General features: G+C 37.8%; 1 protein-coding gene across 2 annotated transcripts; it reads right to left on the bottom strand.

The window, feature by feature from the left end:
- Positions 1 to 1,211: 1,211 nt before the first annotated feature.
- On the bottom strand, positions 1,212 to 15,528 carry cbwd (COBW domain containing). 2 transcript variants are annotated; one of them, XM_066643337.1, is made up of 16 exons: positions 15,340 to 15,528; positions 14,319 to 14,418; positions 13,517 to 13,603; positions 12,163 to 12,259; positions 11,935 to 12,026; positions 11,023 to 11,082; positions 10,372 to 10,409; positions 8,479 to 8,525; positions 7,128 to 7,214; positions 6,862 to 6,906; positions 6,410 to 6,466; positions 5,111 to 5,162; positions 3,278 to 3,346; positions 3,083 to 3,148; positions 2,776 to 2,905; positions 1,212 to 1,764 (listed from the first exon to the last, which is right to left on the bottom strand). In XM_066643337.1, the coding sequence occupies exons 2-16, from the start codon at positions 14,410 to 14,412 to the stop codon at positions 1,703 to 1,705; spliced, it is 1,083 nt and encodes a 360-aa protein (XP_066499434.1). In that variant the 5' UTR covers positions 14,413 to 14,418; positions 15,340 to 15,528; the 3' UTR covers positions 1,212 to 1,702. The 2 variants fall into 2 exon arrangements, with proteins under 2 accessions (XP_066499434.1, XP_066499433.1); XM_066643336.1 differs by having other exon boundaries at positions 1,213 to 1,764; positions 14,319 to 14,486; positions 15,340 to 15,525.
- Between the last annotated feature and the right edge of the window lie 1,790 nt (positions 15,529 to 17,318).

Genomic DNA, 17,318 nt, shown 5'->3' with positions numbered 1-17,318 from the left:
AGTTAAAGGATTAGCTAAAATTATTATTATTAGAAATAATATTAGTAGTATTATGTAGGTATAATTATTAGTTGTATTGGGAGTACTGGAATTAGCTAATTATTAACAGCAGAAAGCATTGGCGTAGTAGATTTTAGGTTTAGTAGTTAAAATTAAAATATTTAATAGAAGTTGGAGAATTAGCATTAGCATGAGTAGTGGTGGTGGAAGGCGGATAAGTATAAAACCTAGTCTTGGGTGTATTTCTATTAGCAAATTCGACATACTTAATGATTTATTAAATCTAGACTAGATCTAATATCACACCACAGCTTTTCAATAGCCCAGTATTCATGTTAATGCTGTTTGTCACCAGCGCCACCTTCTGTCGACGGCTGGTCTCGCCTCTCAGGAGACTGTGGAGTGACAGTGGAAATGGACGTGACTGAGCGCAGCTCCCCGCAGAGCTTCCCTACAGCAGCAGCTCATCAGCATCAGAAAAGAGATCAGAATAGAGGAGGAAACACAGGGATCTCAGCAGGACACCGAGCAAAAACACTGACCTGATCTCAGCTGCAAATCAGACACAGACACTTCCTCACCTGAGAGAACTTTCACCACCCAGAAACACTGTGAAACATCTCATCCATTATACAGTAGCACAGAAAAGTACGTATCTTTTAATAATTTCTAACAAAATCTCAACTGTGAAGAGTACTTTTGAGCACAAGGTGGACGTTAGAGTCCACAAACTTGTATCTGTGCCTAATTTTAGAGTTTTTCCATTAAAATCTATGAATATATTAACATAGTGTTAGGGGATTTAGATCTTTTATTCATTAATGATAATCGTGTATTTGCTCTTAACACTTTTGCATAACAACTACCGCATAATACTTTACAGTAAATTCTATAAAAGGCAAAGCAATATTAAGTTTGAGTCAGAGACGTTGAGTTTTGATCTGGGCAAAGCTAATGTTTTATATTCTCCTTAAAATATTTTTTCTCACAGCTCCTAAATGGCTGAATGGAACAATGAGACTCTTGCTGTTCCTACATTTAAATACTGGGTGTTAAATTAGTGCTAGGACTAAGTGAAGAGCTCACACATTGAAGCACTGCTAACATATAATGTGAAACGTTAGAAAAAAACTCACCACAAAAAAAGTCAGTTTATTTAACTGTCAGGGAATTGATTTGCTTAGTTTAGAGCTGAATGTCACAAATTCTGAGTGTAACTACTACACAAGTAAAACACACTAAATGAATAGTTACCTTTTTGTAATGAATACTGAGTGGGTGTTATCTTTAGAACATGCATTTTACAATCACATCCAGTTCTGACGTCTTGTTTAGATTAGTTTTAGTTGGTGCACCTTCTCTGGATGAACAAGTTTTCCAGTAGTTTTTCAGTGATAAATAAATAAACAACAACAACAACATTTCATTCAAAGCCATCTCTATATTTGAAAAATGGAGCACCTCATTTTTATGACACTTTTCCATCCTTTAAGGGCTATGCCTTTATTCAAGTCATAATCATGAGCACAAATCTCTGGGCATGTCAATGTAGACTATGACCTAATCCTAATCCAGATTTGAAAATCACAGTTTAAACATCAGAATAACCGTTATGTCCACTGTGCTTCCCTCATTATCTTATTAAAAACAGATACTGAGGAGAAAACAAATCCTTTAGTTAGTCCTTTGATTCAAGAAGCCTCTACTCATTAGAGACCAGAGCGATGAATTCTTTCTTCAAAATGTCTCCATCCAGATTGCGGCCTAAAAAAAATTTAAAAAAAGTAATACACATTCATATACATGTACAACTACTGTACTCTTAAAAACTAAAATAAAGTAAAAACCATAGGTCATAAGCATTAGATTAAAAACAGATCTACAATTGAATTCTTTATTAAACATTCATTCATTCATTATCTGTAACCCTTATCCAATTCAGGGTCACGGTGGGTCCAGAGCCTACCTGGAATCATTGGGCGCAAGGTGGGAATACACCCTGGAGGGGGCGCCAGTCCTTCACAGGGCAACACAGACACACACATTCACTCACACACTCACACCTACGGACATTTTGGAGTCGCCAATCCACCTACCAACGTGTGTTTTTTTGGACTGTGGGAGGAAACCGGAGCACCCGGAGGAAACTCACGCGGACACGGGGAGAACACACCAACTCCTCACAGTCACCTGGAGTGGGATTCGAACCCACAACCTCCAGGCCCCTGGAGCTGTGTGACTGCGACACTACCTGCTCATTAAACATTTCTTAACAAACTTATACAATGACTGGAGTGCCAACAGAACTCAGTTCTTCTAAATGCATTATTCCAGACTACACATTAATAACCCTCAATAAAACAAACATGCTACATTTATTTAAGTTTATTAAATTTTTTATAACACTGAAATAAATCAGAAACGACGTGTTTGGTGTCCTAATATTTGGAATTTAGTACCTATGTATCACGTCTGCTGTCTAATGTGGGCCAGGGATTAAAGTTGCACTGCAAATTTAACTTTGATATTTTAAAATAAGTTGCTGAGTCACATCATGGTTTGATTGGGATGAGAAAAATATGTGGTTGTACGTATTGTAGAAAAGGTTTGGGTGCCTGTTAAAGTATAGGATTGCAAAGAAATGTTAGCCTCATAGTTCTAAACTTTCAGTCAATAAACCAGCCTAAGTCTAAGCGAATGAACTAAGAAGGGGATGAAAAAAAATTAAGAACTGTGAGGTAATAACAGTAGGGCAGGAAAAGTTGTAAGTCTCACCAATGAAGACCAGTCGATTGACCCTGGGTTCTCCATCTGTCCAGGCCTCAGGCGTCTCATCCAGCTCGTAAAGCTCATGAACACCCTGCAGCATGGCCTTCTTCTGCTTCCCCTGAAGCGACACTATGCCCTGCCACAGAAACATAAAATACTTAGCTGTCAAAGCAATCTAGAATTATGTTCTACCTGCGTAATATCAAGATAAACAATCAGAGCAGGGTACTAATAAGTTCTACTCAAAGGAGAACAAATCTACCTTATTTCCAGTGACACTGTAGTCAAATATTTATTTACTGTGAATGCTCACCTTTAAACGAATGACATTCATAGCTAATCCTGCTTTGTTTTTAAACATCTTCTCCCATAAAAGTTCCTAGAAATATAAACAGGAATGAAAGAAATAACATCAAATCTATGTAATATTTAACAGGTTTGTATGAATTGCTGTTACTTGTTTGCGTTTGTTATTTGTTTTGTTATTTTTAACAGGAGTTGTGAATACCTGAATAAACACGTTTAAGTGGTCCTCAGAGACATTTCCAGGAACTTCAAAAGTGACTGTTAATATATTCTATATATGAAAAGAAAACAAAGTTTAATAAAAAACATTCTTAAAAGTAAAAAAGCTACATAGATAAATAGAACAATTAGAATGAGAAGAATATAGAAGATAATAAATAAAAAATAAACTTGTTAATTTATCCAAATACATCTTCAAAAATGTGGACACATTAACAGGGCAAGAATTAATAGGATTTCTCTAAGTATCACAAACACAGTTAATGTCTTATCACCAAATGTGTCAAAACGGTTAATTTCTACAAGAGCTCAGTATCCACTTTAGCACACAATCTCTGTCAACTTGTTTTACTTCACCCCCAAACTTGTGAACTTCCCTAGGGCATTACAAGGCCACTCTGCAGATATTTAAAGCATTGTTTAACAGTGTTGAAGTTACACACTTCCTTTTTTCCTCTGGAATAACAACAGAAAACAGAGCACTCGTTTGCATGAAAAGAGCAATGGGGCTCGTCTTGGTGTGGGGAGGGGAGAGAATGGTAAGGTTAAATGCGGGAAAAGAGAGCCCATGCTAATACTAAAACAACCCCAACGCCCCCCACAATTAGCCCCCACAGTGAATGCAGGCAGGAGTTATAAGGAAATGGAAGATATTTAACCTTGAGTAAATCCAAGCTCACAGGTAGGAAGCAGTTTTGAATATAGCCCCTAAAGCCCCAACACCCACATGTTTTATGCCCGTGTTTTATGAGTTCAGTCTTTGGCAGTAGGTTCTATACCAAAGTGAGGGTTGGCTAGTTTAATGACATAGTTTTACTGAATTTAGCAAATGTTCTACATTACATTCCAGTAAACAGATGCCAATCTGAGAATAGAAAGTTACTCAGTTTTGTGTAATCTGACCATGCACGGTAGGGTCATTGTACATTTGCTAGTGTCACAGAAAGAAGACACAAGAGTATTCTTTGTTTGTAGTGTGAAATAACCATCAAACACTAAGATAATTCCTCTAAATTATTAACTTTTGAAGAATATCCCAGCAGACACGTAAGATATGCTTACGTTTAGATTCAGATAAAAATAATCCTTTTTAAAAATTGCATTAAACTGTAAACGTATATAGTATAGTTTTGTTTTGATAAATCTTAATTTTTCCCAGTTGTCTTAAAGTAACATAACATTTATTTTATAAGAAAGATCTCTTTTTTTGTATGACTCTCAAAACATGAAAGACCAACTCTGAGAAGTCCAGAGACATTTAAATCTTTTTTTGATCAATATCGCTTAAATACTGACACCTCTAGTAATGCAAGTCTGTGCGATTTTATTGAAGAAAGTAACAGTAAAAATAAAATACACAAGTATCAGCAGAATATATTCTTTAAAGCAAAGAATCATGTCTATCCATGAGGTTTAAGAACAATCAACTGACTGATGAAGGGTAATAAAAAGTCTGAGGAGCATTAAGGAACATCAAATAACCCTTTTCAAAAGCAATGAATGGCCCACAAGGACAAGGAAGGAAGTGGTGTTTGACATTTAGGTCAAAGGACTGTGGGAATCTTAAGGTTTAAAGGTCTACATAGAGGCTCCTTTTCATTTTGAAGCACCATAATCAGGTGCAATCTTAAAAATAAAGTCATCTAATAGAATTCTTGGGAGGAAAATCATATCATAAACAATTTCTTCTCTAAATAATTGGTGACTGCTTCTGTAAAAACTCAAACTAAAATTAGTTAGAAGACTTTTTTTTCGATGACAACTCTCCACACTTCAGAATGTGGTGAACATTTTCACACAGAAACGGGCACTTCACCTTGTCAAGATGTGGTTGTGTTGTTTTCACTAGCTGCAGCTTCTCTGTCAACCTGAATAGCACAAAACACTAGTTTTCAGAGCAATTTCAATAAGAAGCAACTGCAGTGATTGATGTTAAATGCTTTACAAACTCAATGCCTTCTTGGTAAGTACCTAGGGTTTACAGCCTTAGCAAAATCCCTACAAAGAGAATAAATCGCCCATATTATCCCATGTCTACAAACTGGCGAGAGAAAAAGAGAGGGTTTTATGTGGGTAAAAAGAGAGTAGAATGTGAGAGAGTAAGAATGAGAGAAAGAGAGAAGTCCATGACCCCTAAGGGAGGGTAAACATTGGCCTGTGGATTATTCTCTCTGCTGGGAGTACCACACAGGCGGAGCAGAAGGGGGGGTCACACCAGACAAGCATCCACCCCTCAGGGGGGCAAATGGGGCACGGGGAGGCTGAAAGGCTATGTGTGTGGACAGGCGTCTGAAGAGTCCTCCCCTCTTTGGAGCTGTTCTACACTCTGGGCTTTAATCCTGTGCAGCTGGCCTCTACCATTCACATTAACAGCACTCCTCTGCTCAGCAGTTAGCCACTGTCCTGTGTTATAACGTGGGTCATCTCATTAAAGGACCACTTTGTGGGGATGAACAAGTGATCTATCTTTTACTCCCAGATTTCGCCATTGTTGTTGACAATACCAAGCTAAACTACTGCATCTGCATTTCACTGTAACTGCCTGATCAATACCTCTGAGGCTTTTCTAATTGTATACACTTCTAATGTACTGTAATTTATGAGTTATATAGTTAGCAGTTGTTATCGTTTTTTTATATATATATATTTTACCAAAAATATTACTAAAATAAAGTATAAAAATGACAGGGTAAAAGTTACCATTCACTGCAGTGGGGGGAAAATAATAAAAGCATAAGAACTATAAGTAAATCTTATTAGCCTGTTTTATGACATCACAAAACTAATTTAAAACATGCTGCTATTGCAGCTTTGTTTCCATTCATGGACTGTGTGCACTGGGACTTTAATAGCTTTGCTTCACATTAGATATGACATCTATGACACAGACCTTTCAGTATGTTAGTGTTTCCATTTTCAGCTAACAAGTTTATTTTACCCAGAGTTAAAGCATTAGCCACAATTTCTCACGCTAATCAAGATACAAACATGATAAAGTATGCTGCAACAAGATCTGACACAATTATACCATTGTATCATATTAGAATGATACCATTACAATACCTGTACCTTGTATTGATTATTAAAGCTATACCGAATTCACAAAACACCATACCTTACTCCATCTTTTGTGTCAAATGAATGCAGATCTAATACCTCAGACAAATCCACCCTAGGAGGAGAAATTCATGTCATTTTCATAAAATTTTACTGAAAGCAGATTTTGAAAACCTCATGCCACTTATTTCAGAATAAACCTATAATTTAAGTAAACTGTTAACGCAAAACACTGTGCATCAAGATACAATTTATTCCTCAGCTCTGTCAGATGATTCTCTGAGCAGACTGAGGCAGCAAAGAAAAGGATATAAAGGGGCTTGTGCAATATCACGCATGATGGGTTTCAATTTTCTTACCGGATCAGAACAGTAAAGAAAACACTGGTTATAGTTTAAAAAAAAAATCCATGGTTTTCTTTCGTCGTAGAATAGACAAACCACTTAAGGTGATATGTTTACTATTTATTCTACAGCAAAATTAATGCCAAAATTTGACATGAAAACTCACTTAGACCTATTTGTTTCCAAGATTCGGACGAGACCATTAATGGACCTGTGGAGCAGAGAAAAATAGATACTGAGATATATTAATATTGGCATCAAAATGAGCTTTACATTTTTTATTAATACATTAACATACTTAAAATCAGAAAATTCAGAAGATATTTGTACATAATGAAGCAAATTCCAACTCAAGTCTCACTGGGAATTTGAGACAATCTCAACATGAAACCGTATGTTAAACCATGAACGTGACTGAACATGAATTCATACCTGACAATGTCTCTGAGCTGACTGAGCTCAGCCTCATTCACCAGATCTGTCTTATTTATAATGGTTAGGTCAGCAAGGGCTATCTGCCTGAAAGAGAAAAACCAAACACCAGTGAACGTGGCTCGCAAATAATGTCCCTTTCCTTTGTTTGTACGAATGTGTGTGTGTTGAGTATGGGTTTATCAGGTCCTACAAGATCAGAGGACAAAAGGAAGTGTCTATTGTCGTTTCACATGTTGTAAGCAATAGAGCAAATGAGTGAACACCGAGTGAGAAAGAGACAAGCACAACAGATCAATGCAATGAAGATCTCAGTTTGAGCTTTTTTTTGCACCATTTATGACCCTTTTCCAAACCATATCCACTGATGAACCGTGTGTGTTTGTCTAGAGCATAAACACAGTTTCTTTGTAGTGGTGTGTCTACCCCCACACTGTTGTCTTAAAGCGCGTGGGTGGCATGGGACCAGCATCGCTCAAAAGGTGTTTCCATTTTGTTCAGTAAGAAAACATAAACAGAGAACAGAGGCCACAACAACAGTCTCAGACACTTGTGAGCCTTTCAGCATGTCTCTAAACATATAGCCAATGAGAGAAGACACTCAGAACTGTAAACAGTTCTGGTGGTACAGCAACAAGTCATATAGCTGATTACAAGAAAATCATGTTTAATGTTTATATTTCTTTTAATTCTTCCAGCATCATAAAAAAAGCCTTCAATTAAATGTGTAAAAATTATATCACTGAGCTGATTAAAAATCTTGAAGAAATCTCTTGACATAGCTGTGCTTCTAGTTCAAGCTGCCTAAGCTGCCACCGATGTATTCTTCATCTGCCCAATATATCTTCTCTGATACACTGACAAAAGCCTCTTTTAGACCCAAATATTTACTGGATGATTGCTTTTTAATCATACTTTTTAGCTTGGTAGGGCTAATGAGACAAATATAAACAAAGACACAAATGTTTGCAGTTGACTTGAGAATGGAAAGATAAAAGAAAAACCACGTGAACTAAAGTGAAAGGGAAAAGAACAGCTTTTCAGCATTCAAATATAGGAATGGCACACTAACCCAAGTTTTTGTTTTAATGTGTATTCTCTGTATATTTTACAGGCACCAGTACATTTAAAATAAAATTACTTATTTACTTTAATTAATTAAGAATAAAATGAAATGACAGCTTTCCAAGCATTAAATCTAGCTGCTGAAAATCCTTCTGTATAAAAATATGTTGGTTTCATGTACAGGATTTAAATCTAACACTTTAAACTTTAAATCTCATTTCAGAATGCAGTGAAGTCTATGAACTACTTTTAATTTTACCCATGACTAGGTTTAACCTGTGTTTACCTTGCAGCTTCATTAATAAGGCCATCTGGTTTCTCCTCAATAAGATGCTAAATCAGAAAAAGTAAAAGGAAGTGAGAACAAGGAAAATATGCAGAAGAAACGTGTTGAATGAAAGCTTTGATATGTTTAACACATGTGGGTATCACACTATAACACAATAATTACATACTGTATATTCATGAACATGTAACTTATTCTATAACTGTCATAAACGTGAAAGCTGTGTGTGTGACCACTAGGAGTGTCAGTACTGATTATATTAACAACTGAGTAGTCTCCTGATTATTGTGACTGTTTCCAAACAATATAAAATTGTTTTTTACCGAAGCAGGCTTTACACAAAAAAGTAAGATTGCGAAACGCCACCAATGCATCATTATTATTAATTTATTCACAAAATATTTTAACAGATATTTAAACACTAATTTTAAAAGCACATTCTCCTATTGAATTATTCCTGAAGGAACGCGATGGAAATATATGTCCTATATGGGAGTCTTTGTAGAGGTAATCATTTATCCACGCCTCTGGCTTGGGCCATTTCAATCTAGGCCCTGACATATGTCTTATCCATCACAAGATCACCAAAACTCCCCATGTTTATGATAACTTCCAAAGAGTTTGCTCATTGAAAGGATAATCTATTCTTTCTTTTCTCTTTAAGGTTGGCAGAAGATGGGGACATTTCAATGCCTCTGATAAATCAGTAATAACACTGACCCTGGGGACCAGGCCTGTGTCATCTACGAGATGCATCATGCCTGTCCATCGAGTGCTGGACACTAGAACTCAGCCCTAGTCACAGCAATAATGCCTTTGAGCCCAATAGGTTTTGCAGTGTGTGTGTGGGTGTGTCAGGTCTCATTTGACCCTCAACACAGGCATAAATACATGCATATGCACACACCCACGGCTACACACCTCTCCCTCTGTGATGAGCATATCAGGCTTCAGTGTGTGAGTGGGCGCAGATGTGACAGCCCCATTACAATGATCTGCTCTGATTTCCCACAATTCCTCCAGTTTCTGTCAACCCCTCCCCAGAGGCCTGAAGGGTCTGAGGTGTCAGCTGGGCCGTAAACAGGGGCGACCTGCCAGGCCTGACACCCTTTAAATGACGCACTATTATCCAGGTGTCACTATCACTGTCCTTCTCCTCGACTGCACTGGAGGCAGAAAGGTGTGAGGAGAGGGGCAGGAGAATGGACACTTCACATCTTCAGCACAAAGAGAGGTGACATGATTAAATTAATGCAGAGAGGTCGCATTCTCAAACTGCTTCATCTCAGCGGAGCACCACACCGCACCCACAACTCTGTATCTCCATTATTAATCAATTACTATGAATTTTCTCACATGATCAAAGGGCATCAAAAGACTATTCTACCATAAAGTTCTCAGCTTCTCCTAGTCTCATTGTTTATGTTTGACAGGATTTTTCATTTCATTTCATTTGTTAAAATATTTTATTCTACCAAGGTGTAATTCTATGTTACAGCCATGATTTTATTAGTAATGGTTCCCAGCATTAACTCCAAAAATCATGACAAAACATTTTAAATTATAAACAAATATGTTGTCATATTTAGACAGCAAAATACTTGAAGATGGCTAGAGGCAGATCAAGTATTCTTTTATCAGTTTTGAACGTGTAACAGCATATTTTATAATTACTGGGTATTTTCAGCTTGAATTATTAGGGTGTTTATATTTTGTGCTTTATCACAGTGTATAACTGTTCTGTTTCTTTCTGTTTGTATACGATTTTTAAACTTTTTGGTGCTGGGTACTTTTGTTCTATTTACTGTTAGTGTAAACACTGAATTTGCAATATTATCCAAATATTAAAATATGATTAAAAAATAAAAAAATATAATGTTTAATGTCACTCACCTGCATTCCATATTTTGCATCAATAATGGTAATAATTCCTGAAAGCGAAAAGATTAATCAATACATACCTGACAAACAAGGAAATCAAGATCAATTCTGTGCTTTGTCTGCTTTGCAATTTGTGGCTCTTATGTTACAATAGCATCAGACTGAACAGAATGAGGTGCAGCATGGTGGTGCAGCAGGTAGTGTTGTAGTCACACAGCTTCAGGGACCTGGAGGTTGAGGGTCTGTGAGGAGTTTGGTGTATTCTCCCTGTGTCCATGTGGGTTTCCTCTGGGTGCTCAGATTTACGCCCACGGTCCAAAAAAACTGGTTGGTAGGTGGATTGGCGACTCAAAAGTATGAATGTGTGTGTGCGATTTTGTGTGTGTGTGTCGCCCTGTGAAGGACTGACGCCCCCTCCAGGGTATGTTCCTGCCTTGCGCCCAATGATTCTGGATAGGCTCCAGACCCACCGCAACCCTGAACTGGATAAGCGTTTACAGGGAATGAATGAACAGAATTAGTCATTTTGACATTTCTAAAATGAAAACTAAAACGAAATACAAGCTCTCAGTAATTCTAAAACCTTCCTTTCACTTCTGCAGAGATTTTATTAAATATTTAACATTATTCTAAATAGGTCCAAAATCATGTTCAAATCCTTACCATCCAGATAAAGATCACTTCCTAGTTCAGCATCAACCCAGAACATAGAGGCAACAGCTCCTGTACAGGAAAAATGTCAAAATTATTGGAACATCTCCCCAATATTTAACACACAGTTATAACGGTGTACTGTGTGGGTGATGTAAAGTAAAAATAGAAAGAAGCAAAATAAAATGAATTTCCTTGTAGTAGATTATTAAAAGTTTAGGCTTAAACTGGAAGCTTATGGCACTGGTGTGTACTTTAAAATGCATTACCAAATTTCACGGGTGGTTTAACTTTTTCAACAACAAGCTCTGTTTTGTTTGTTTCCATGCTATTCAACTTTTTAGGTTTAAGTTATTTTACAGATTCATGTGACAATGTGGGCCTATCATGTTCACATAATGGACTTTTGTTGGGCTGTCAGGGTAGAATAAGAAAGCACTGTTAATATTTGATAGGTTAGTAATGAAAGCAATGTTCTTAAAAGACATTGGATGCATAACCATTTAGGATACAACCATCTTTTTAGAACATGTTGGGGGGGTCTTCCCATGGGCACACCACAGAGTGACAGGACTCTCTCAGCCAATGCCAAGACAGTGTAGTGGGAGGAGACTAGGCCTGAGCACTTGGTCAGCCTCGGACACTAAATTGTCTGTCAGACCCTGCCAACACTAGCCCCTGACACATGTCAATCATGTGCTCGATCTCTCTAGCAGAAATGCTGCCCCATGACTTCTCCATTGATTTCTATTTAATCTAACCTCTAACAATTTGATGATGAATACACAAACTGCAACTTCTTGTTGTGATGTAGACATAAGCAAAAAAAGGCCTTAATCACATAAATGGTTATAAAATAATACAAAAACTGTATTTTTATAGATGTAATTAGAAATATCAAGCAATTAGCAACATTTAAATTACCCGGATCTGCCAGTCCAGTTGTCTCCAGGAGAATGTAGTCAAACTTTCCTTTTTTCTCCATTAAATTTTCAATTGCTTTCAGCCCATTATCCCTATGCATGGAGTTTAAAAACAGGCAATATTTGCATGAATGCATGAAACATACAGTTTATACTTCTTATAATTCAGCTTTTTACATGCAGGCTAATTATTAGAAAATCAACACGACATCATCAACATGTGTCGTACTTCACTGAGCAACACAGGCAGCCATTCCTGAGCTCCAGCCACTCTTCATACAGCTCCCCTGCCTGACTCACTGACAGGGACTTCTCCAGTGCACTTCCTACACATCACACACAGACACAGAGAAACACAGAGACAGACAGACAGAGGGTTAATTAGTTAGTTAGTACTTGACTCCATATCTGACCATAGGGCCACATACATGACAACAAAGGGAGTAAGATGTAATTCATTTACTAATACAGTTTTATTTTAGATATGATGAGGCTGCTATCTATTTAAGTTCATCATATGTGTTGCTTAAGTTTTGTTACTGACAGGAATTTTAGGAGTGCTGATGCTTTCATATTGTTGAATAATTCTGTTCTGGACTTTGCAGTTAGGGTGTGTTGCCTCTCATGGCCAAAATCAATACAATCCAACATTAAATAATTTAGCGCAGGAGGTAGTGTCGCAATCACAAAGCTCCAGGGGCCTGGAGGTTGTGGGATTGATTCCCGCTCCGGGTGACTGTCTGTGAGGAATTGGTGTGTCCTCCCCGTGGCCACGTGGGTTTCCTCTGGGTGCTCCGGTTTCCTCCCACAGTCCAAAAACGCATGTTGGTAGGTGGATTGGCGACTCAAAAGTGTCTGTAGGTGTGAGTGTGTGAGTGAATGTATGTCTGTGTTGCCCTGTGAAGGACTGGCGCCCCCTCCAGGGTGTATTCCCACCTTGCACCAATTGATTCCAGGTAGGCTCTGGACCCACAGCGACCCTGAATTGGATAAGCGCTTACAGATAATGAATGAATAAATTAATTAAATGTTTTATCGTAAGTTGAGTTTGGGATGTTGCACAATATGGGGCTTCTTCTCCTTTTACTAGATACATATAAGTTAATCTAGTGTGTCCAATACAGCATCGTGTGTACACGGCTTGGTCCCAGTGGTTGTCAAGGTAAGTCTGCGGTTTTCATCCAATAATGGGATTTGCTTCGTGTAATTTATTATCATGGCATGTATCTCAATCACTTTGCCATTTGTCCTTGATAAAGGATGACAGACAGACAAACAGACTTATAGAATGAAGACTAAAGCAATCTAATAATGCTCCCAGTCATTCTTAGTTCCATTATAAAAAGAGCTAACTTCAGATATTTTGTCCATGGCAAAGATAAATACTTTTAATACATTTCTCAAGAATTAAAAATATTGCCTTAATTTTCTCAAGCCAAGACTAAGTGTAGGCTCTGCTGCCCTCTTCTGGACAATGCATTTTAATTCAATGTAAGAGGCAATCGCTATGAAATAATTTCTGCTAATCCATTTACAAGTCAACAGTGAAAAAAAATCCTCTCATTCACAATGTTTTTCATTACCTTCACCAAATTCATTGAGTATGACTGCTATTCTTTTGTTGTGCTGCTCAGTAAGGATGTAGTTCAAAAGTGTTGTTTTTCCTGCACCTACAAAAGACAAATAAAAAAAGGAATATTAAACGCAAATGATAAATATAACATTTAGGTCACAAGCATGGTTTGCATTTTAAAATAATTCACAGGAGATAAATACTGTACGATATCTTTACTTAAAGTGGTGTAAGATCACTGGTTAATACTTTGTGAGTGGGCGGCACGTTGGCGCAGCAGGTAGTGTCGCAGTCACACAGCTCCAGGGGCCTGGAGGTTGTGGGTTCGATTCCCGCTCCAGGTGACTGTCTGTGAGGAGTTGGTGTGTTCTCCCCGTGTCCGCGTGGGTTTCCTCCGGGTGCTCCGGTTTCCTCCCACAGTCCAAAAACACACGTTGCAGGTGGATTGGCGACTCAAAAGTGTCCGTAATGTGTGAGTGAATGTGTGTGTGTCTGTGTTGCCCTGTGAAGGACTGGCGTCCCCTCCAGGGTGTATTCCCGCCTTGCGCCCGATGATTCCAGGTAGGCTTTGGACCCTAAATTGGATAAGCGGTTACAGATAATGGATGGATGGAGTAGCCAAGTTCATTACTGACTTTGGCCCTGTTCTTAACTTCAAAATCTAAATCTAAATCTAAATCTCTTGGAAAACAATTCCACATCCAAACACAAATACCCTATTTATGGAAGACTAGGAAGATCTCAAAAATGTAACTCATCTTGGATGGTGCACAAACATTCTGAATTCTCAAGCACTCAGGTAAAGTACTCACCTAGGTAGCCTGTGATGATGGTCACGGGTATTTGTGCTGTAGATGTTGTCTTTTCTTCAATAGGAACCAGTTCTGGACAGTCATCCTCATCCATCAGGACCTTAGAGAATTATGAGGAATTTATGTTTCGGTACAGCTCCCAACATGCAGCTCCATTCACAGAAATGTCTGGAAGCAATAGTAGTGTTATCAAAGTCTTTAAACCTCAGGTGGATCATATGAAAATCCCAGGCCTAGTGGACAATTAACCGCTTGTATTTACTTGCATTTACTTCTTTATTTTCAATTAAAGGAACAATTATATATTCTCCTTTAGGATTCTTAGTAAATAATGAAACACTTGCATTTACTAATTTCCAAAATCATATATTTTCCCCTAAGAAACTTGTCGAACAATTCTTCATAACATTTCTTACTAAATTTGTTTTATTGATACCTAGCAGGTGAGTTGTATCAGACATTACTTAAATATGGTAACCTCCATGCAGAGGACCCACTCTGTGCATCATAAACTGCTTTATTCGGGGACTACAACGCAATTTGGTTCTTCATGTCAATATTTTATTATGGTAAAACTAAATTTTAAGTAATTAACTATAATTAATTAAGTAATAATCTGACAGATCTTTCCAGGTAACAGGGAGTGACATTTTTCATAACATGAATATATTATAAAAAAAAGTCTTATATGAAACGGATCAAGGGTCTAATATGATTTTGAACGTTGTGATGGGCCGGGGCAGCTAAAATGTTGTGTCCTCAAATGTTGTGCAGTACATGTTTATCCATGTCTTGGGCTTATTATTCTAAAAGCTGCAGTGTGTTGAGAATGACGGTTTCCTTGTTTCAAAACCGCCCTTCTCTTTATTTCACAGACATTGTCTTAATGTAATTTCAGTTTGACACAAATAGCAGCAAGACGGAACTAGGGGCTCGCTCCCGAGTAACAACTCACACAAATACGACACCACACAGCCACTACCGCAGCAGGCTTCACACACGGAAAAACAGAAACACTTACGTCTTTCGTTATTGTCTTTTAGCACGGTTTTTTAAATCATATTATACAACGAGGCTGGTGTAACAAACAAAATCGTCCCTCTTCTGCAGAAGCTCCTGTTAAAAGTTCCTGGTCTCCAATCAGTGAAACGCCAGGAACTAGCTCCCGCCCAGACAGAGGGGAGTCAAACTCTAGATACATGGCTCTGGTAAACACTACGGTTCTTAGACGAACCTGGAATTCGTTTCTTATTCACAGACCGAAGTTATCTCCTTATTCGCAGATTCAGTGATCCGCGTTGAACGAAAGGGAGCGTTCAATGTGCACATAATGCTGCGCATGTTTTGAACACTCCATGGACAAATGAATAGCATTTTCATTTAGCATTAGTATTTTCATGGACCCTCACAACACATAAAACAAGCCACAAATTTTCTTCCTTTATTTAATCACAGTTAATTTTGTTTATATAACCCTAAAGGTCTCTGCAGTTTTAAACACTTTAAACGATTTTAATACAGTAATAAAATAATTGAATATATATGGTATAAAGATTTGAAATTGATTAATTTTGATTTTATTTTTTAAAATTCACCAGTCAGAATAAATCAAAATAGGTAGGTTATATATAACTACCATCCTTAGCCTACAGTTCAGCTTTGTGAATTGTGATATACCGTGCTTTCCCTTTCAGTTCACTCAGATTTATGAATTAGCCCCTAAGATGTAGGAAATCTGTCAGTACTAATTCACACATCTCACACTGTATTTGAAATCCTGCAGTTTCAAACAAATAATGCTCAGCCTTTGTGCCATATGCTTATTCCATTTGTAATACATTTTTCTAGTATATAAACAACAAAACAACAGATGTTAACAAGATAAAAAAAAAAAACTAGATTATCCCTTGACATATTTACAGTTTTTCTCAATTGCTAAAACACAAAACTCTGTTGTCTGAATCAAATTCTCAGTGTCCTAAACCCATTTATTAAAATTGTCACCCATTTGGCAGAACCATAAGCATATTTCACCTAGTTGGTCACAATAGGTTCACTCTTTTGACAGAAGCACTTTTCACTTATTAAGACACAATTTACAAACATATTTTCACCCACTAAAACACATTTTGTACTGTGATGCACTTGGGTTGCATAATGGTAAGCACGGGTAGCAAAAGTGAAACTCAAATAAAGCACCAGTGTCACAACATAAACACAGCCACTCTAAATTGATCATTGACATGTGACAAATGATGTGAAGAAACCAATATAAGCCAGTACAAGGGTCCCGGTCGTAGAAGTTTCACTATGGATAGAAACAGAGAGGCAGAGTAAGGGGAAGAAGTGGAAGAAGAGGAGGGACAAGACGAAGAAAGATAATTTCAGATGAAATACGGAAAACCATCATTGACCACTTTCTTGTCCATGGATTGACTATGAGGGAAGCAGGACTTCAAATTCAGCCCAACCTGAGTAGATTCAGTGTCCACCATATTTCGAACTGTAAAAAGGTTTTTCATTACATGATTTTCCTAAAACATTTGTAAGCTTAGTGCTGCATGTAATATTTTGTAATGGCATGTTCTTTTGTGGGCGGCATGGTGGCGCAGTCACACAGCTCTAGGGGCCTGGAGGTTATGGGTTCGATTCCTGCTCCAGGTGACTGTCTGTGAGGAGTTGGTGTGTTCTCCCTATGTCTGCGTGGGTTTCCTCCGGGTGCTCCGGTTTCCTCCCACAGTCTAAAAACACACATTGGTAGGTGGATTGGCGACTCAAAAGTGTCCGTAGGTATGAGTGTGTGTTGCCCTGTGAAAGACTGGCACCCCTCCAGGGTGTATTCCCACCTTGTGCCCAATGATTCCAGGCTCTGGACCCACTGCGACCCTGAACTTGATAAGCGGTTATAGATAATGAATGGGTCTTGAAACAGCAGAGGCTGAGCATACTGTGTTGCATAATTTGAAGCAGACATTACCAGAAATGTATGAATTGCCAGGT

This window comes from Hoplias malabaricus, chromosome 14 (assembly GCF_029633855.1).
Source record: "Hoplias malabaricus isolate fHopMal1 chromosome 14, fHopMal1.hap1, whole genome shotgun sequence".
In the NCBI taxonomy this organism is placed as follows: Eukaryota; Metazoa; Chordata; class Actinopteri; order Characiformes; family Erythrinidae; genus Hoplias; species Hoplias malabaricus.
Note: the sequence above shows the minus strand (reverse complement) of the source record. Positions and strands in the feature narration are given on the sequence as shown.